Source organism: Juglans regia, chromosome 12 (genome assembly GCF_001411555.2).
Source record: "Juglans regia cultivar Chandler chromosome 12, Walnut 2.0, whole genome shotgun sequence".
Lineage (NCBI taxonomy): Eukaryota > Viridiplantae > Streptophyta > Magnoliopsida > Fagales > Juglandaceae > Juglans > Juglans regia.
This window is the reverse complement of record NC_049912.1, coordinates 24,700,589-24,720,241: the sequence shown is the minus strand read 5'-3', so window position 1 is coordinate 24,720,241 and position 19,653 is coordinate 24,700,589. Positions and strand designations below refer to the sequence as shown.

The 19,653-nt window shown below is 32.1% G+C and overlaps 2 protein-coding genes across 3 annotated transcripts; both read left to right on the top strand.

The window, feature by feature from the left end:
* The first annotated feature begins 7,818 nt into the window (after nucleotides 1–7,818).
* On the top strand, nucleotides 7,819–11,080 carry LOC109005080 (1,2-dihydroxy-3-keto-5-methylthiopentene dioxygenase 2-like). Its single transcript, XM_018983864.2, has 7 exons — nucleotides 7,819–7,959; nucleotides 8,813–8,924; nucleotides 9,014–9,108; nucleotides 9,549–9,663; nucleotides 9,750–9,874; nucleotides 10,517–10,587; nucleotides 10,735–11,080. Exons 1-7 carry the CDS (start codon nucleotides 7,870–7,872, stop codon nucleotides 10,799–10,801), a joined length of 675 nt encoding a protein of 224 aa, XP_018839409.1. The 5' UTR covers nucleotides 7,819–7,869; the 3' UTR covers nucleotides 10,802–11,080.
* A 1,246-nt stretch (nucleotides 11,081–12,326) lies between these two features.
* Nucleotides 12,327–14,812, top strand: LOC109005079 (heat stress transcription factor A-6b-like). Of its 2 annotated transcripts, XM_018983863.2 has the most exons (3): nucleotides 12,327–12,532; nucleotides 12,886–13,167; nucleotides 13,683–14,812. In XM_018983863.2, exons 2-3 carry the CDS (start codon nucleotides 12,922–12,924, stop codon nucleotides 14,478–14,480), a joined length of 1,044 nt encoding a protein of 347 aa, XP_018839408.1. In that variant the 5' UTR covers nucleotides 12,327–12,532; nucleotides 12,886–12,921; the 3' UTR covers nucleotides 14,481–14,812. The 2 variants fall into 2 exon arrangements, with proteins under 2 accessions (XP_018839408.1, XP_018839407.1); XM_018983862.2 differs by lacking the exon at nucleotides 12,327–12,532 and having other exon boundaries at nucleotides 12,565–13,167.
* Nucleotides 14,813–19,653: the final 4,841 nt, after the last annotated feature.

Genomic DNA, 19,653 nt, shown 5'->3' with positions numbered 1-19,653 from the left:
AACAGTTAAGTTATTGATTTAATAAATAATTTAACTTTTTCAAATCGTAAAACAAAAATAATATTAAAATATAATATTATAATAATATTTTATTCAATTTTCAATAAAACATCTCATCTCATCTCATCAAAATTGCGTAAACAAATGAGACCTTAGGTGAATGTCTTGTATCTAGGGGTGAGTACCGACTTAGTCGGAGTTTTAATCCAAACTCCGATCCGACTTGTTGGAGGAGAGTTGGATTTAGACTTTCAGCTTTAGGTCTTTTTTTAGTTTTATATTTAGCCCATTTTAAAAAAGATTTTTTTGTAGACTTTCAAATTTCAATTTTTCCAAAAAATTTAAAACTAACACTAAATTATTTACTGCTAATTTACTTTTATCATAATATTTAACTTATTTTTATACTAAACTTATACAATAGTGTCTAATTACATGTTTTCATACTATAATATTATATATTATTTTTAGTGTTTAATTACATCTTATTATACTATAATATTATATGTTATTATATTATACTAGTGTCTAACTTATTTATAAATTATTTCTATACTAGACTTATTTCTAGTATCTAATGACTCTAATTACATGCTATTATGCTTTAGTAAATTAGTATTATATGTTATCAACTTATTATAATAGACTTATTAATTATTTTTATACTAGTGTCTAATTACATGTTATTATACATTAATATTATATGTTATTGTACTAATGTCTAACTTGTTTCTAACTTAATTATATACTAGACTTTCTAGTGTTTAATTACATATTATTATACTTTAGTAAATTAGTATATGTGTTATTAACTTATTATACTAGACTTATTTAAATACTAGTGTCTAACTTATTTCTATATTTGATTATGTACTATAGTAATACTATGATGTTTACATATATTAAACTATCATTAGTCTATTTGTATTATTGTATAAGTATATTATTTTATAATAACTAGCTCATACTAGTATATATGATAACTATATAGATAAATATATATTTATATAACATATATACAATGCTGAAGTCAGATTTAGATTCGGAGTTGGAGTCGGAGGGTAAAGTCAGACTAGGAGTCGGAGCATAAAGTAGGAGTTTGATTGAAAAATTTAAAAAAAATAAAAAATCAGACTCTGTTTTGTTTGAGACGGAGTAAAGTTGAATTCAGAGTCAGAATTTCATATTTTTCTCAGCCCTATTGTTGGTATTTTTTAATAGATTGTATTAGTTAATAAGATCTTTTTTAATATAATGTTGCATTCCTTAGATTTTTTCGTTGAGGAAGCTTTAAATTAGATCTTTCAAAGTGCTGAAAAAAATATTCAAAGTTGGTTTTAACGGATGACGAAAAAATCAAGGTAACCGTTGGTATCATTTTTTCAGTTTTCTAAAATCTAGGAGCAAGAGATCTACACATGGGATCTCAAAGACCACTAACGTGTAGTTTTCTTTTCGAAAAAAATGGCTTGAAGAGAGAGCCTATTGGGGGTGTACGAAACAACAAGGAAAAAGTTGAAGTTCTTTTTTGTCTATAGTGAGAAGCTTTACGGTAAGAAAAAAATAAGATGGTGTTTAGAATTTATTGAAAATTTTTTAGATAAAAGATATGTGTTATTTTTAGAGGACTTTTGAGTTCAATAACTTATGTAGAGTTGATTCGAGCTATACGATGATCAGTTGGGTTGTTATATCTTGAAGGAGACAAGTCAAGAGGAGGTCTGCTGCACCGATTCAATTGAAACTTTACATACAGCAGATGGCTTGTATCTTTTTAAAAGGAGCGATATTTTTGTACCTTAGTCCAAGCTAGTTTCGTTTGAAATTTTCATTTCATTGTAATTTTTCATTTTATTACTGTGAATTTTCTAACAATTTTAAGGAGATTCAAATAGAGCTTACAAACGAAAAATTCACGGAAAACATTGGAGATTTTTGAAGAAATTTATGGGCTTAACTCATCTCATAAAATTGATTTTACAAGAGAGGATTACTCATTTCTTATAAATATGCCCAAGACCTTGTCCCCAGTCAATGCAAGATTATTCCTCAACACTCTCCCTTATGTGCAGGCCAGTATTTTTTTGGTCCTTGTCACTGGGTAAGTAGTGTGGGCCCTCATTCGTCCTGTGGTAGACTCTGATACCATGAAGAAATTCACATTACCTGTGGACAATGTTTTTGGCATGTTTATAAGGAATGAATAATCATCTCTTGTAAAATCAATTTTATAAGATGAGTTAGGCCCATGAATTTCTTCGAGGTATCAAAGTCTGTCACAAGATAAATGAGAACCGCACCACTTACTCCATGACAAGGACTAGGAAAAATACTGACTTGCATATGAGTGAGAGTGTTGAGAAATAATCTCACATTGCCTGTGAACAAGGTCTTGGGTATGCTTATAAGGAATGAATCATCTCTTATAGAACCGGTTTTATAAGATGAGTTAGGCCCATAAATTTCTTCAATCTCAACAAGCCATTCTATTTCAAGGGAGCCAATTTCAAGAAATGGAAGTGCAATGTGCTCTTCTATCTAAGTTTTCTCAACGTCTCCTATGTTCTCACTACAAAGAATCCAAACAAGATCCCTACCCAGAACACGACTAAAGCACAAGTCAAAACTAGTGAAGAAAAGATTAAAAAATATATAAAAGATGAATATAACTGTCGATGTTACCTTTTAAATTGTATTGTGGATCAATTTTATGATTTCTCAATTACTACTTACTCATCTGCAAGGAAAATTTGGAAAGCCTTATAAAATAAATATGATACGAAAGAAGCTGGAGTAAAGAAATATGCGGCAACTCGCTTATTTCGATTTCAAATGGTAGATGAAAAACCCATCGCAGAATAAGCGTAATTTGGAAAGCCTTATAAAATAAATATGATACGAAAGAAGCTGGAGTAAAGAAATATGCGGCAACTCGCTTATTTCGATTTCAAATGGTAGATGAAAAACCCGTCGCAGAATAAGCGCAAGATTTTCAAATGGTTGTAGCAGAAGTTCGATCCAAAGGCATCAAGATTAGAAACAATCTAATTGTTTGTGTCATCATTGACAAACTACCACCTTCATAGAGGAAGTTTCAAGAGTTGATGCGCCACAAACAAAATGGGATATCGTTGGAGACCTTAATTACGCGTATACGGGTAGAAGAGGAAGTTAGAGGCTAAGATGCTTTGATGTTTCAAAATGGAAATGAGGCTTCCATGACGAAGGTAAATTTAATTTTTGAAAATGGTAACTTGTCTAAAGATCAAATTTTAAAAGATAATCATTTGAAGCCGCAAAAAAAATAAAAAATAAAAAAAATTTGGTAGACCTCACAAAAAAGGTATTTCCAGTCAAAAGGATAAGAATCAATGACCCTCTTTACAAAATCAAGCTTGTTTTATCTATGGCAAAAGTGGGCACTTTGCTCGAATTTGCAAATTTCAAAAGCGAAGAAATAATCTTCAAGTGAACGAAATTGAGGAGCTATTTGTAACAATGATTACAGACATTAACATGATTCAATTTGTTGAAGGGTGGTGGATAGATTCTGGTGCCAATAGGCATGTCTGCTATGATAAAGATTGGTTCAAAAAGTATACTCCCGTTGAAGAAGAGAAATCTATCATGCTTGGTGATTCAAGCAAAACCAAGGTCCTTGGGAGTGGTGAGGTCGAACTAAAATTCACCTCTGGACGTATATTGACGCTCAAAGATGTGCTCTGTACACCGTCTATGAGGAATAATTTTATGTCAAGTTTTATACTCAATAAAGGTGGCTTCAAGCAAACTATGGAATCTGATCAATATGTTATTACTAAAAATGGAGTTTTTGTGAGCAATGACTATGTTTGTGATGAAATGTTTAAATTGAATGTTGATAATAAAGCATTGTATGTTTTTGTTTATATGATTTCTTCTTTAAATTTTTGGCATGCACGTTTATGTCATATTAATAGTAGATATATTGCAATCATGAGTAGTTTAGGCTTAATTCTCAAACTGAAAAAATATTTTAAAAAATGTGAACTTTGTAGTCAAGTAAAAATTACAAAATGACCTCATAAAAGTGTTGAAAAAAATACCAAATTGTTTAATCTAATTCACACTGATCTTTGTGAATTTGAAGGAATTTTAACTCATGGAGAAAATAGATATTTTATTACTTTTATTGATGATTTTTTAAAGTACACATATGTTTATTTATTAAAAAATAAAAGTGATGCTTTTGAAAAATTTAAATAATTCCTCCATGAAGTTGAAAACCAATTTGGTAGAAAGATTAAAAGATTTAGAAGAGATATAGGTCGAGAGTATGATTCAAATGAGTTTAATTATTTTGTTCAGTCATTGAGAATTATCCATGAAATTACTGCATCATACTTACCTGCTTTTAACGGTGTGGCTGAAAGAAAAACTAAAACATTGATTAAATTGACAAATGCCATGCTTATTGATTTAGGCGCTCCCTCAAATTTTTGGAGTGAAGCAATTTTGACTGGTTGTCATGTTTGAAATAGGGTGTCTTATAAAAATTCAAAAACTACACATTTTGAATTATGGAGAGGGTATAAGCCAAGTTTGAAATATTTTAAAATTTGGGGTTGTTTGGCCTTTGTAAGGCTAACATATCCTAAAAGGCCCAAATTGAGTTTTAGAACTACCACTTGTGTCTTTATTGGATATGCAACAAAAACACATCCTATAGATTTTTTTATATTGAAAATAAAGTGATTTTTGAATCAGGCGGTGCGATTTTTCATGAAGAAAAATTTCCTTTTAAATCCAAAAATAGTCGGGGTCAAGAATTTAGACAAAATATTTTTTCTGAAACTAGTTCTTCTACTCCTCCAGAAAATGAATAAAATTTTGATTTAAGAACGAGTAAGAGAGTTAGAATTGAAAAATATTTTGGTCCCGACTAGTATATTTATAATATTAAAGAAAATCTAAATATTCTACAAGAAGTTTTAGCATCACCTGATTCTGTGTTTTGGAAAGAGGCTGTGAATAATGAAATGGATTCACTAATTTCTAGTAAAACTTAGAAATTAGTTGAGTTACCACCGGGTTACAAAACCATAGGATGTAAATGGGTCCTTAGAAAAAAATTTAGACCGGATGGAACTGTTGAAAAATTCAAGGCTAGGCTTGTCACAAAAGATTTTAAACAAAAAGCTGAACTTGACTTTTTCAACACCTTTTATCCAGTTACAAGAATGGATGTTAATTTAAAAATTCGTATGACTTTTATCCAGTTACACCTTTTAGATTATTAATTGCCGATGCAACAATCTATAATTTAAAAATTCATCAAATAGATGTTAAAACAACTTTTTTTGAATAGAGAATCTAGATTAAGAAATTTATATGGATCAACTCAAAGGCTTTGTAGAGCCTGACCAAAAAAGCAAAGTGTGTAAGCTGACAAAATTCCTATATGACTTAAAACAGACTCCTAAATAGTGGCATGAAAAATTTGGCTCTTGCATGATCAAGAATGGTTATAAGTCAAATGAGAGTAATAAATGTATTTATTATAAATCTTGGAATAATTTTCATGTTATTATTAGCCTATATGTGAATGATTTATTGATATTTGGTTCTAATTTGCATATTATAGATGAAACAAAAAAAATGATTAGTAATCATTTTTATATGAAAGATCTTGGTGAGGCTAATGTTATTTTGGGTATGAAAATTACCAAAACATGTAATGGTATTTTTCTTGATCAATCACATTACGTAAAAATTATTAAAGAAATTTAATTATGTTGGATGCAAGCATGTTGTTACTCCTTTTGATCCTAGTGTTCATTTATTTTCTATTGAAAATGATGATGATGTGATTAATCAAAAAGAATATGCTAGCATGATTAGTAGTTTACATTATGCGACTGATTGTACTAAACCTGACATTGTTTATGCAGTAAGAGTACTTAGTTGATTTAATATCAAGCCACGAAGAGACCATAGGTATGCAATGGATTGGATAATGAAATATTTATCCGGTACAAAATATTATGCTTGTTTTATAGAAAATATCCTATTATACTCGAAGACTTCAGTGATGCCGATTGGAATATCTTGTCAGGTGATTCCCTTTCAACTACTGGTTATATTTTTACCTTGAATGGTGGTGCTGTATGTTAGAAGTCTAAAAAATAAACTATTATTGCTAACTCAACTATGAAAGTCGAGCTTATAGCTTTGGCTTCAGCGAGTGAGGAAGCAAACTTGTTGATAGATCTACTATATGAGATTCCATTGTGGGAAAAATCAGTTCCACCCATATTAATTCATCTGCTACTATTGGTAGAATACAAAATTGCTATTACAATAGTAAATCCAAACCTATAAGAATAAAACATAGTACTGTGAGATCCTATTTGAGTAGTGATGTCATTAACGTGGATTATGTTAAATCACGTGATAATCTAACAGATCCACTGACCAATGCCTTGACAAGAGAAAGAGTCTGGAATACATTAAGAGAAATGAGATTAAAGTCCATCCAGTCAAAAACCACATATGAGGATACCTAACTCAGAGATCAGAGATTCTGAGAATTGGATTCAATGGAAAGAACGAATCATTTGGTGGTCGTAAGAAATGCACAATTTACTTTAATTGAGAATTTTTCCATTCCTATGGTGCAAGTGCATTCATTTTGTAATGATTGAGAATATGAGTTGTTTTAAGTACTCTTAATAAAAATATGTAGCTCTTATGAGTAAGGTGTCAGAATTACAGAAGCACCATTGACAAATTTTACCTATGTGAGTGTGGGAGTGGGGCTGCTCTCTATGAAAATTGAACTTGTTCTCAAATCGATAATAGCACAAGGCCGTAATGTGTTGGCTAATAAAACTCATGTCAACACTTGGACCGTTATGTGTGAACAATAATTTTTTATTTTTTTTAGAAGTTAGTAGTAGTCTTAGGAAGTTATAGTTCAAGTCTGAGACTACTACTAATTTTGGAGTAAAAATTATTATCTTACTAAGTGAGAGTTCAATGTAAAGCATACTTTCATAATACATAATAGTCATTCTTTGTCTGAAGGTATCTATCTTCTATATATATTATTAAAAAATAATAGAAGAATATTGATATTTTTTAATAGATTGTATTTGTTAATAAGGTCCTTTTTAATATAACTGTTGCTTTCCTTAGATTTTTTAGTTGAGAAAGTTTTAAACCAGATCTTTCTAAATTCACATGTTAAAAATATTCAAAGTTGATTTTAACAAAAAAAAAATCAAGGTAGCCGTTGGTATCATTTTTTCAGTTTTCTAAAATCTAGGAGCAAGAGATCTGCACATGGGATCTCAAATACCACTAACGTGTCGTTTTCCAAGACTTTTCTTTTTGAAAAAATGGAGCTAGCCTATTAGGGGTGTACGAAATAAGGGAAAAGTTCAAGGCTTTTTTTATTTATTTATTTATTGTTATTTATAAAGGAGCTGTGGGTTCAATAATTTATACAAAGTTAATTCGAGTTATATGACGTGTTATATTTTAGAAGAGATAAGTTAAAAAGCGATCTGTTACAATAATTTAATTGAAACTTTATATATTACAGAGAATTTGAATTTTTTAAAGAGAGTAAAATTTTTGTACCTCAATCTAATCTTATTTCGTTTGAATTTTTTATTTCTTTTTAATTTTTCATTTCATTGCTGTGTATTTCCTAACACCTATCTATCCTGATTCCTGACTTCCAAGGAGAGCAATCTTCACTTGTTTATTTGCACTCACAAAATAAAAACAGGAGAAACATATAAAACATGCGGCGTGACTCTGCGCCAACAGGCACACTATTCCGTCTTTCTATTTCCCACTCAAAATATATGTTCGTTAAATCGTATGGGGCTCTCTCGTCGAAGGATCAAAGCTTCTCATCTCTCCGTGAGTCTCCACAGCCAAAGGATGCCAACGATGGGTGCCCCGGAAAAGGTATGGGGTTGTACTGACCTCTCTTCCTGTTTTTTCTCGGCAAAATATTTCCCGCGTAAATCTTTCCGAGGCTTTTTTTATTTTTCAGTTGGTAGTATCTCCGTAATCTCTTTGAAGCTCAATTCTTTTTTTTTTTTCCCAAAAAGAATATGTTTGTAATTTTATTATACGAGTTGCTTGAATGACGCAAGACCAATTGAGTTTTAGCTGCTAATGCCGATTTTCGTGATTGATTAATGGTTCATTATTCATGGTGGTTTATCCATACTGTTCGAGTATTTTACTTAATTTCAACTTAGGACTCCATGGAAGCACGTTTTATTTGGGAAAAATGCAAGCTTATTGAAGGTTGGGATTTTTCTTCTTGATTCTGGGATAGTATCGAATAAACAGCTTCGATCAGTTTTATTGGGTGATGGTAAGAAGAGCATAACTTGATATAGAAGTCACTTTGATGGACCATGCGTTGATTAGTTCCTTAGAATAGATTTAAACAATTAATTTCTTGTAATATTGAACAAAAAAGCGGTACTTTCAGAGGCAAGCGTGTTGAATTCTGGACTGATTTTTCAACAATTTCTTTCCTCTTTATTTAGGAAATCTATTCCTGTGATCAGGAAGTCCTGGGTTTGATTCAATAGAGAAACTTAGGTGAAATTGCATAGGATTTTTTTTTTTTTTTGTTCCTTTTTCATCTACTTTATGTTTTTCAAACATTTGAACCTGTTTTGTTCTCTGTAGTTAACCAGCCCTGAATCGGTTGAATTAAACCCACCAAACGTTAGTTTTACCAAGATTCTTATTTTACTAGGCTCACAATGTGCCCTTAACCTCTAACTTCTAATATGTACAGGATCCTAGAGAGGAAGTTGTTCAAGCATGGTACATGGATGACAGTGATGAAGATCAGAGACTCCCCCATCACCGGGAACCAAAGGAGTTTGTATCCCTAGATAAACTTACTGGTGAGCATCTTTAAAGAACATGCTAGTTTAATTAGATAAGTAAGTGTTTGGATCTCTGACCTCATATGAGCCATCATGTCAACTTGTAGAACTTGGAGTACTCAGTTGCAAACTGGATGCTGATAACTATGAAACTGATGAGGAGTTGAAGAAGATTCGTGAAGATCGTGGTTATTGCTACATGGTTTGTCAGTAACAATTATTGATGTATTAGTTATGTTTGTAACACTGACATACACTTTTTAATTTCTTATGCTTAACGGTCTTGCAAGACGAGATTGGGCTTGACTAACTTATAATTATTCTAGTGGCTTGTAATACTAACTTGTGAAGTAAAAACAAGGAAAATCTCTCGACGATATAAAATATGACAGAATATATGAATCTGTCGGGGCTTATAACTCATGAACTGTAGCTCAAATGACACCTTTCTCTGTTTAGATAGGATGGAGGGTGAGCTCTCGAGTTCAAAACTTAGCAATTAAAAGATAATATGTTGTATATAGAAAGAGAACTTTATTCTTATTTATTCTTCCACTTAAATGTTCAGTACCAGGTCTTGCTTATTAAAAGGAAGTAAATCATGCTTGTACCATAATCTTAATCAGATGAAACTTTCTTCAGGACTTCTGTGAAGTTTGCCCAGAAAAGCTGCCTAATTATGAAGAGAAGATCAAGAACTTTTTTGAGGAACACCTTCACACTGATGAGGAGATACGATACTGTGTGGCAGGAAGTGGTGAGATTAGATACATTTTTTTTATTTTATTGTTGTCACTTTCCCAAAAAGAAAATAAGGCTGTTAACTGCTTGATTTTGGTGTAGGTTATTTTGATGTCAGGGATCATAACGACAAGTGGATTCGTGTTTGGTTAAAGAAGGGGGGAATGATTGTTTTGCCTGCTGGGATTTATCACCGCTTTACTCTGGATGCAAACAACTACATCAAGGTATTGATGTCATACGTGCACGCACACAAAAGCAGCTTGTCTCCATGTTGATAGATAAAAAATAAAAAAGGAAAAACTTTGAAAGATCTTCATTCCACAGCCATCAACCATCAAGCACACTTGTTTCTTACACTTTTTAAGTTATGCTCGTATTATTATCTCTTTCAATTTTGCACTAATACTTGTGATAGGCACAATAGTTTCCAATATATTGACACATCTATCAAGAGACATTTGCCTTACATGACAAGGACTTCTATGGAGAGGACTCATGTTGTCATAATGAACACATTACTTCTTATGCTTCCCTTTCTTATTGCTACATGGTAATTCAAATTTGGTACATGTAGTGTTGGTAGTGCAATTTGCTATTGATATAAACTATGCGCTCTTAATCTAAGGAGCACATACATGACTACATGATGAATATGTGCACATGCTAGGCATGTCTTAGACCTGTTCAATTACATTAATTTTACTTTTGAACCCATGAGACCTTAGTTTCACATGCCTTGGAGACGTTGACATGTTCAAGATGCCTGTCACCATGAGTGTGAACTTCTTTTCAAGAAGGCTCACCAGCTCTTAGTATCCTTTTATATCTTTACCTACGAGATGTTTCTCATAAATTTATTTATTCAGGCAATGCGGCTGTTTGTTGGTGATCCAGTCTGGACTCCATTTAATCGTCCTCATGATCATCTGCCTGCAAGGTATATTTTTTGACATACTTTCTCTATATCTCAGTTACTTGTCTATTTTTTTTCTTATTTTGATAGGGAATACTTGTCTATTTTTAAACCTAAAATGGCATTTTAACTGGCTTCCTCGAGTCTTATAGAGGTTTTTCTTTTTTGTAGGAAGGAGTATATTAAAGCTTTTGTGGAGAAGGAAGTTGGCGATCATGCTGTTAACTCTGCAGCCTGAGTTCTTTATTAACTTCTAAAATTGGACTTAAAAATGAAAATGTTGTAGCCTGCTGCCTACTACAGTTTCCTGTGCTTGTATGCTGCGTCTCTCTCTCTCTCTCTACTAGCCTGTTTCCTTACCATTCCCGTTTAGAACGCTTAGCTACAAGACATACTTATATCTTCCAATTTTCTGTACATGGACACACTTCTAAATATGGAATAAGCTTTTTGTAATCTGGTTGTATTATAATGCAAGCACTTCTTGGGTGAGGCCCCTCTTAATAAGAGGCTCTTATTTCTGCTTCTATTGCACTTGCTGCTTATATAGAGACCCCTATGAATGGTCAGTTTGTTGAGCACTGCTGGGTTTAATCCTGTTGGTGTATTTCTGCTGTAAATTTGATTGAAGGAGGTTCAAACTGAGGTGTATTATTGGTAAACAAATGGCAGACATCTGACGGTCAGATTCTGACCTATCATGCTTTGCAAATCTCGAGTAGGTTAATTTGCTAAAAAAGTTCCAACACGATGGGCCCCAAAAGAGAAATGGCGTCATTACTGGACAAAGTATTTGTAAATTTCAACAATCACTCTTTTTCAAGTCCTGTCTCCTTTTTGCAATTTTTGGTTTTGTCCAGCATATTCGGGGCTGCTTCTACACTCTTCCTGAAGCCTCTTTAAAATATTAATGCAAGCACTGTAGGGTCAAGTGCCAGTAATGAGCATTGCACTTGCACACCCTCCAAAGTCTGCTTACGGTAGCCTTTGAAGTTTCACCTTTTGGTTCCATTTTTCTTGATAAATTATGCACCACGACACAAACACCACTCGTTGAATGGTTAGTGAATAATAATAATAATAATAATATTAATAATAAGATACTATGAGCCAAATTATTGTCCCTAGAAGGAATCATAGCTAATTTGAGTGTCGAAATATTCTGAGGTATGAATATCTTATTATTATTTTTTATTTTGTTATTATTTTTTATTATTATTTAATATTGACTATTCAATATTTTATTTTTATTTTTATTTTTTATTACTATTTACAGAATATCTCACTATTCAAATGCAATTTGAGATTTATAATTTATTTATATATATAAATATTTTTACAATATACGAATAAACATAATATAATATATCTCACCCTATTAAAATTGTTATTATCAAACAGTGTAAATCAGAGTACTATTAATTGTAGTAGAATTTACTTCTGAAAATCAATTCAGAAATTTTTTTTTTATTCGCCCGCTCTGTAACTTTCTGCTGTACAGACTTGCAAGATTTGAAATCCAGATACACACGGGCAAATTAATTAGTAATTTTCTTTTGTTCGTCTGCTTTTTCAATACTTTAATATAAATAAATGCATCCACTACCCCACACTCCACAACCTTCCTGGCCTGTCTTGTACATGGACTAAACAACTATTTAAGCTTGTCAAATGGCTTTCCCAAATCAGAAAAGAATCAAAGTATTGAAGGAGAGAGAAAAATATTTCAATGCCATTTAGGTTTTCTTTGCACCTTCACGGCCATCTCAACTAATCAATCATATTTCCCCAACAGTAAAAAGAGAGAAAGATCAAAAACAAGGAAAAAGAAAACCAACACCAACTCATTTTTGTATCTACCTCTTCATTGCTTAGTTCTTCCAAGTTTCAAGCTCCCCTGATCCCTTTCTTGACCTCCACCGCCGCCTAAGTTCCTCTTACCAATGACCCGTCCTTTTCCTGTCTAAAGGTCGGTTGTATCAGATTTCTGTTTCATGATGTTCATGTTAATGTTTGATTATTATTCTGTGGTCAACACTTGTCTATAGTATAAGATCAGTTTCTTACTTTTCTTGTTTTCTACTTTCATTTGGAGAAACATTCTATTTTCAATCATAATAGCTTTTCGTTGATATATAGTGGTTGAAGTTTCAACGGCATTGTTGTGGCAGCTTAGGCCTGCATATATAGCCAAGAGACACCTTACCTGCTCATAACCCCAATCCTGTTCATAGTTCTGTGACCAACCCAGATCACAACAGTTTAATCTTTTTTTTGGTGCACTTTTTTGCAAACATGATTAATTCTCAAGGCCGACTGCAGGAGGGGTTTCCAGGAGCAAGTTCGTCCTTTTCGGGCATGTCGTCATCTTTGAAAATCCCTCCCCCTCGACCAATGGAGGGACTCCAAGAAACAGGTCCTCCACCGTTCCTTACCAAAACCTATGACATCGTCGACGATCAGACCACTGATCATATTGTTTCTTGGAGTGGAGGGAACAACAGCTTTGTTGTTTGGGATCCCCAGGCCTTTTCCACCAGTCTTCTCCCCAAATATTTCAAGCACAACAATTTCTCAAGCTTTGTCCGACAGCTCAACACCTATGTAAGATTTTTTTTTTTTTCGTTATTTCTTTTGGCAAATGATTTATAAGCTAGACTTCCATCTGATCATTTCAAGAGTAATGACAAATTTTCTTTTTTTGAACAAATCTACAACTTGGTATTCACATGATCGATCAAATTGATCACTATACAAATAGTAAAGGAGAGAACAATAACTTCTATACGAAAACAAAAACATAAAAAAATAAAACAAAATGCGAACAAAGCTAGTAGATGTATATAGATTCTAGAATATATTGATTCGATCCAGGTGTTCCATGTACATGAAATTTTTTGTTCATTTAACGGATTGAAAAGGAAAGTGCAAAGATTAGAACATAAAATGTACGAGAGTACCATATTTAATACAATATTCAGATGTTTCAGTCTTATTTTGTGTTGCTTTTTTAGGCGTTAATGGAATTATAATATGGCTTTCAAATACTCAATATTATTACACCGAGTCTCTTATAATTAATGTATGTGATCGTGAAGACGGAATTTGATTAATGTTAGGGCTTTAGGAAGGTTGATCCAGATAGGTGGGAGTTTGCCAATGAAGGGTTTCTTAGAGGACGAAAGCATCTTCTAAAGAGTATTAGGAGGAGGAAAACGCCTCAACCTCAGGCTTCACAGCAGGCTCTGGACACTTGTATTGAAGTTGGACGGTTTGGATTAGAAGGAGAAGTTGATTGGTTGAGGCGTGACAAGCAGGTTCTAATGGCAGAACTGGTGAAGCTTAGACAGCAGGAACAGGATAATAGAACTTACCTCCAAGCAATGGAGGATAGACTTACAAAGACAGAACTGAAACAGAAACAGACGATGAGTTTCCTGGCAAGAGCAATGCAGAACCCCAACTTTATAAAACAACTAGTTCAGCAGAAGGACACCCGGAAAGAGCTAGAGGAAGCGACAACTAAGAAGAGAAGACGACGTCTTGATCAAGGGCCTCTTAACCTTGAAGTTGACGAATTAGGCCAAGGTGGAGAAAGCTTTGTTAAAGTTGAGCCTCAGGATCATGGTGACATGTCCGAATTTGAAGTTTCAGTGCTGGACAGACTTGTTATGAACGTGCAGGGACCATGTACTGGCCGAAGCCAATTAGAGAACCCAGAAGAAGAACTTATAGAGGAAGGAGAGAAACATGAAAGGAGAGATAAGGACCTTGACGAGGGATACTTCTGGGAAACTTTGTTGAATGATGGTTGTATCGAAGAAGAAATTGGCATAGCGGGTGTTGAAGAAGAAGATGAAGAAGAAGTGGATGTGTTGGCTGAGCAGCTTGGTTACCTGGCCTCTAGTCCTAAATAGAGAAGAACCACCCTTTGTTTTGGTTTTCCACTTGTATTAATGCTTCAATTATGAGCTAGGTGGGACTTCCTACACTATTTTGACTGCCCAATTATCTGTTTCTTTATTTGTTTTTGTTGTTGTTTCTTTATTTTCATGATCAGTTAATCTGGGTGATCTTCTTGATGTCAAAACCCGGCCATGCAAGGAACAAGCTAGCTGAAATACATGAACCATATGCATGCATGTGTATTACTCAAACGGAGTAATTAGCAGATCATCTACAAGATACAATTAATATTGTCACAGCAACATTACATGCTGTGGCATTACTCGCATTTTATCTCATCTAGTTGAAGGCGCTCTTAAATATCTTGGTTTATTGTTGCGTATTAATTAGTACTGCAGATTTCCATCGCCTCTCTCTTTTCCTTGATCTATTCTAAATTGATTGCTGGCAGTGATCTGGTATGTTTGAATAATTGCTATATCTCGATATGCATGCATGCAGTGTCATTCTTTTTCTTAAAACATGAATTGTCCCCAACTCTTTAACAGATTGTAATTACATCTTATGTAAGGGATGGGAGTGAATTAATATGTTCATGCAGCTGTATTTGAGGATGGTTATATATATAAGCTAGCTCCAACCCTCCAAATATTCGAACCAAATTAAGGCTGAAATCAAGCAGATTTCAGATCACGCTGCTGCACTTTGTCTCGGCAGTGTTGTCGGTCATATTATATATACTTTTGCAATAATTCATGTACGTATGTAGACTTTTCTGCAGTATATATAATTTGGCATATAATGATCAGTTTCCTAGCTAGATCAGTCTGTGGATTATATATGGCGGTCTCATCACCTACTAAAATGATTAAAATCTTAAAAATCTGATTGGCATTCCAAGCACACGGAAGAAGACATTGAGCTTTCTAGTATGGTGAAATGTAGTGTTTTTAGACCACAATTAATCTATTCTAACTATAGCTATTAAGTTCCAGTAGCATAATCTTTTAGAATAAGCGGTGATTTCACTATTTAGAATCATATCAGAGGTCTTGAGTTGGATCGGACCTGACTTTACACCTTATTAATCTATTTAATTAAATATTTCAACCTACTGGATTAGTTTAGCCCACACTTAATCCATTTAATGGCTGGCATTTTAATCCAAATTAATCATAAGCATGGTTTATGAATTAGGAGTCAAGGTTAGGATGGCACAGCCTGTAAATTAAGGGTGGTAATATGTGATAAGAATCGTTAATTTAACATGAACACGATACAAAATTAACAGGTTTGAATTTGATGTTAATAAGTTCGGGTTAAAACGAATTGACCCGTTAAGACATGATTCATTAATGGGTCATTAACGAGTCAACCCGCTTAACCCGCTAATGACCCATTTAGACCTGTAATTTTTTTTTTTACTTAAAATTATACTTATATCATTTTTAACCTAAAAAAAAAAATACTTTAATCTTATTTTGTATTTTCTTATAACTTTCTCTCTTAGTTCTCAATTGAGTCAGTTCTCAAGAGTTACGATCGCCCTCCCACACTTTCTATGGATTGTAATTTTGATATTTTTATTATAATTTTAGACATATGTAGTTAATTTTACATTTTTGTGATATATTATGATTTCAAATTTTATATAAAATTATATTAATCAAGTCAAATGAATTATTTGGATCAATTTAATCTATTTATATAAACAAGTTAAAACGGATCAAAATAGATCGTATTGTGTAGATATATTTTTAATTAATTCATAATAGAGTAAAATAAATCGTATTGTGTAGATATATTTTTAATTAATTCATAATAAAGTAAAATAGATCGTATTGTGTCAATCATTTATTCTAATGAATCATATTAAAATTTGAAAACTTACACGTTAAACGTAACAAGTCGAATTTAGATTAACACATATCGTATAATATATCGGCAGAATACGAACCCGATTTAATAACATGATTTGACACCACTACAGTACTGTAAACACTGACGGTACTGCATATGATCGAACATGATCTGTGCCAGCTCTTAAAGTTGTTTGGTATAAATGGTAACCCTTTTCGTCTTTTTATGGGCTAAAGAAAAAAGAAAAGCTGGAATATTTGCTCCTTTGGTCACAGGAATTTAATGGTACTGCAACCGCCGCAATTGACTAACATCTCAAGACTAAAGCATTGCATGTTGCATTATGAATTATGATCTGTTGAAGCGATAAGGTTGCACATGCGTACCTTAAAAAGGCTGTGCTGTCAATAATGCTCGACGAATTATAGCAAGTGAGTTTTCTTGTAGCAACTCAGATATCTCCATCAATACCGATCGATCGAGCTAAAAGGCAAATATTGATTTGTATGAATAAAAATTTAAATTTTAAGTTGTTTTAAAAAAAAATATTCGCAGTACAGAAGTACGTCTTTCGTATCTGCTATTATGTATAATTAAATAAAATTATAAAATTTAATTATATTAAAATAAAGTATTACGACAATAATTTTTTTTATAAAAATAAATTTATAAATTAATAAATTTTTAATAATATTTATAGTTCTTCCTTCTTCTTAGCATGCTCTCTAATAGTGTAATGTATTAGTTTTTTGTAATTTAATAGTGTAATGTATCAATTTTACTAATTTGGAGTACAAGATGAATTTATCTTAAAATGTAAAAGAAGTGATTGGTTTACATAGAAATCTTATGCAATAAAATTTATATATTAAATTATTTTTATTATAAAATAAATTCAGACATATTATATTAAGGCATGTAAATTGTTTTTATAAGATTTATGCGTATATATGCTACTTTCTCAAAATGCAATTGAAATTTACAAGTATTGGGTGCTGCTACAGATTTATAAAACTATCCGAACTCAAAAGTGACAATGTCATAATGAGACTAGGCATTCTCAACCTCAAAGTACTGTCTTTACCCACCGACAGCTAGCCTAACTTCCCATCTTAATCCACCAAGAAAAGAGTCAAAAGACTCGTATCCTCTGCAATGCTGTCTATTAGACATCATACCAAGATGACTTTCCAATCCACATGGAAAGCCCAACTCCGAACACATATTCCGACCAAAGTTAGAGATTAAGTTGGGCTTCGACTCCGATAGGAGTTGTCGGAGTAGGAGTTGAGGGTTGAGTGACAGGATAAATGACAAAAGAGAATTTGTGAAAAAACGAAAGAGAAAGAGAAAGAGGGAAACGACGAAAACGATTGCAAGAGAAAGAAAAAAGATTTTCAATTTTGAGAAAATGAAGAATGAGGAGAGAAACAAGGCAGGGTTTTGATCCTAAATAAATAAAAGGTGAAAATGACGTCGTTTTAAACTTTTGAAGATTTTTTTAAGAAAATTTACAAAATATACAATCTTGTACATGAGGAGGCTTGAACGTGACCTGACAAAACACGGCATTGCACCGTTAGGTCACTCAACTATTTGTTATTTATGTTACAATATTAAATATATTGAGTCTAAATTTCAAAGTCTGGAATCCATAAAGACTCTGGACTCTAACTCCGACGACTCCGTCCAAGTTTTTTACACTAAAAGGTTGAGCGGTGTGAAAACATACTTTGAGACTTTATTAGCAGTACTCCAAGTTCTTCTATAATTATTTATTTCAAAAACTAATATGTAGAGCATTTGGCAAAAGGGTGCTGCTAGGTCAGTCCCTTTCACTTCGCTACTCAAGTGTATCTCTAGTATATTTTGGTTTTTATTTTTATTTTTATTTTTTTAAATGTTACAAAAAAGCACACATACAAATACACTAGATTATTTTATTCAAATATTTATAAAAAATAAAACACACTAAGGATAACTTTGAACCGTAAATTTAAATGAGCTAACTAGCATTTTTCTTGATAATATTTATCATGTCAATTAATTTAATATAAAACTGATAGTTCACCATATACTATTAAAAAACTATTTTTATAAAAATAAAATAACTACCTAAAGATAAAAATAATAAAAATACAAACGAATGTGATGATTGGCCATGCACCTCCTAGACTTTGTGGGAGTCGTCGCAAGCATCACGTTAAAAGAACTGAAATCGGCCTGGTTATGTTTGGAACATAAATTCACTTTAATCTATCTTAAATTAATTATTGATGAGATTTGCTATATTAATTTTTTATAGAAAATTTAAACGTATTTCAGTCTATTTCATATATTTAAAGTTTAAACTCAAATTTTGAATTTTGTTCCATTCCGATTGGAATGATTAGAATGTTTTGTGTCAAAATAGTAATCGACATAGTTTAATGGGATGTTTTATTTCGGGTCCAATTCTGGTCTTTCCGACCCATTCCAGCCCGATTTCGATATTTCGACAAGAATACATATTTTAGTCCAAAATTAATTAATATAAAAATTTGGTAAATATCTGAAAATGATAGAGGCAAAATTGTATAATTGATGTCTCTTTTTCTCCTTGCAACACGCCAACATGTCACATCTTTTTTTCAGATTTTCTTCTAACTCAATCTCTCCCCAACACCTTCATAATCAGCCTTCCAAATAAGTTTTTATATTGTTTTATGCTGTATCAAATCTGTTGTTTTTTTAAATGTATTTTGAATTTCCAATTAATTCTCAATGGCGTCAAATGGAGTAATGACTCAAAACTAAGCGGTATATTAGATATTTTAGGTAACCTTTTTCATATATATATATATATATATATATATATATATATATATAGTATCTATATAATGACTATTCTAAAATGATATATCGAAATATACCAGTATCAAAATATTCCGTTCTAATACTTCAATTAGAATGATCACTAGAACGGAATTCAAAACGTTGATTTAAATACATATTTTAATTTATTTATATTCAAATATATTTGAATGAAATTTACAAAATATTACAATTCATAAATCAATTCAAATCATTTCAACATTGAAATGTGACCGGATAATATCATCTCGGTGGTCACTTACTCCGGATTAATCGTCCTTTGTTTAGTTTTTTTTAATTACTTTACTTATTCTTTTGAGAAACTAAACATCCAATTATTTTATTTTTTTAATTATAATGCCTCATCATGCATCCACGCCATTAATTAATAAAATACACCCAACAAATGACACATGCATTGTCTCATCAATTTCATTTTTTTAAAAATATAGTAAAATTTATAATACGAAT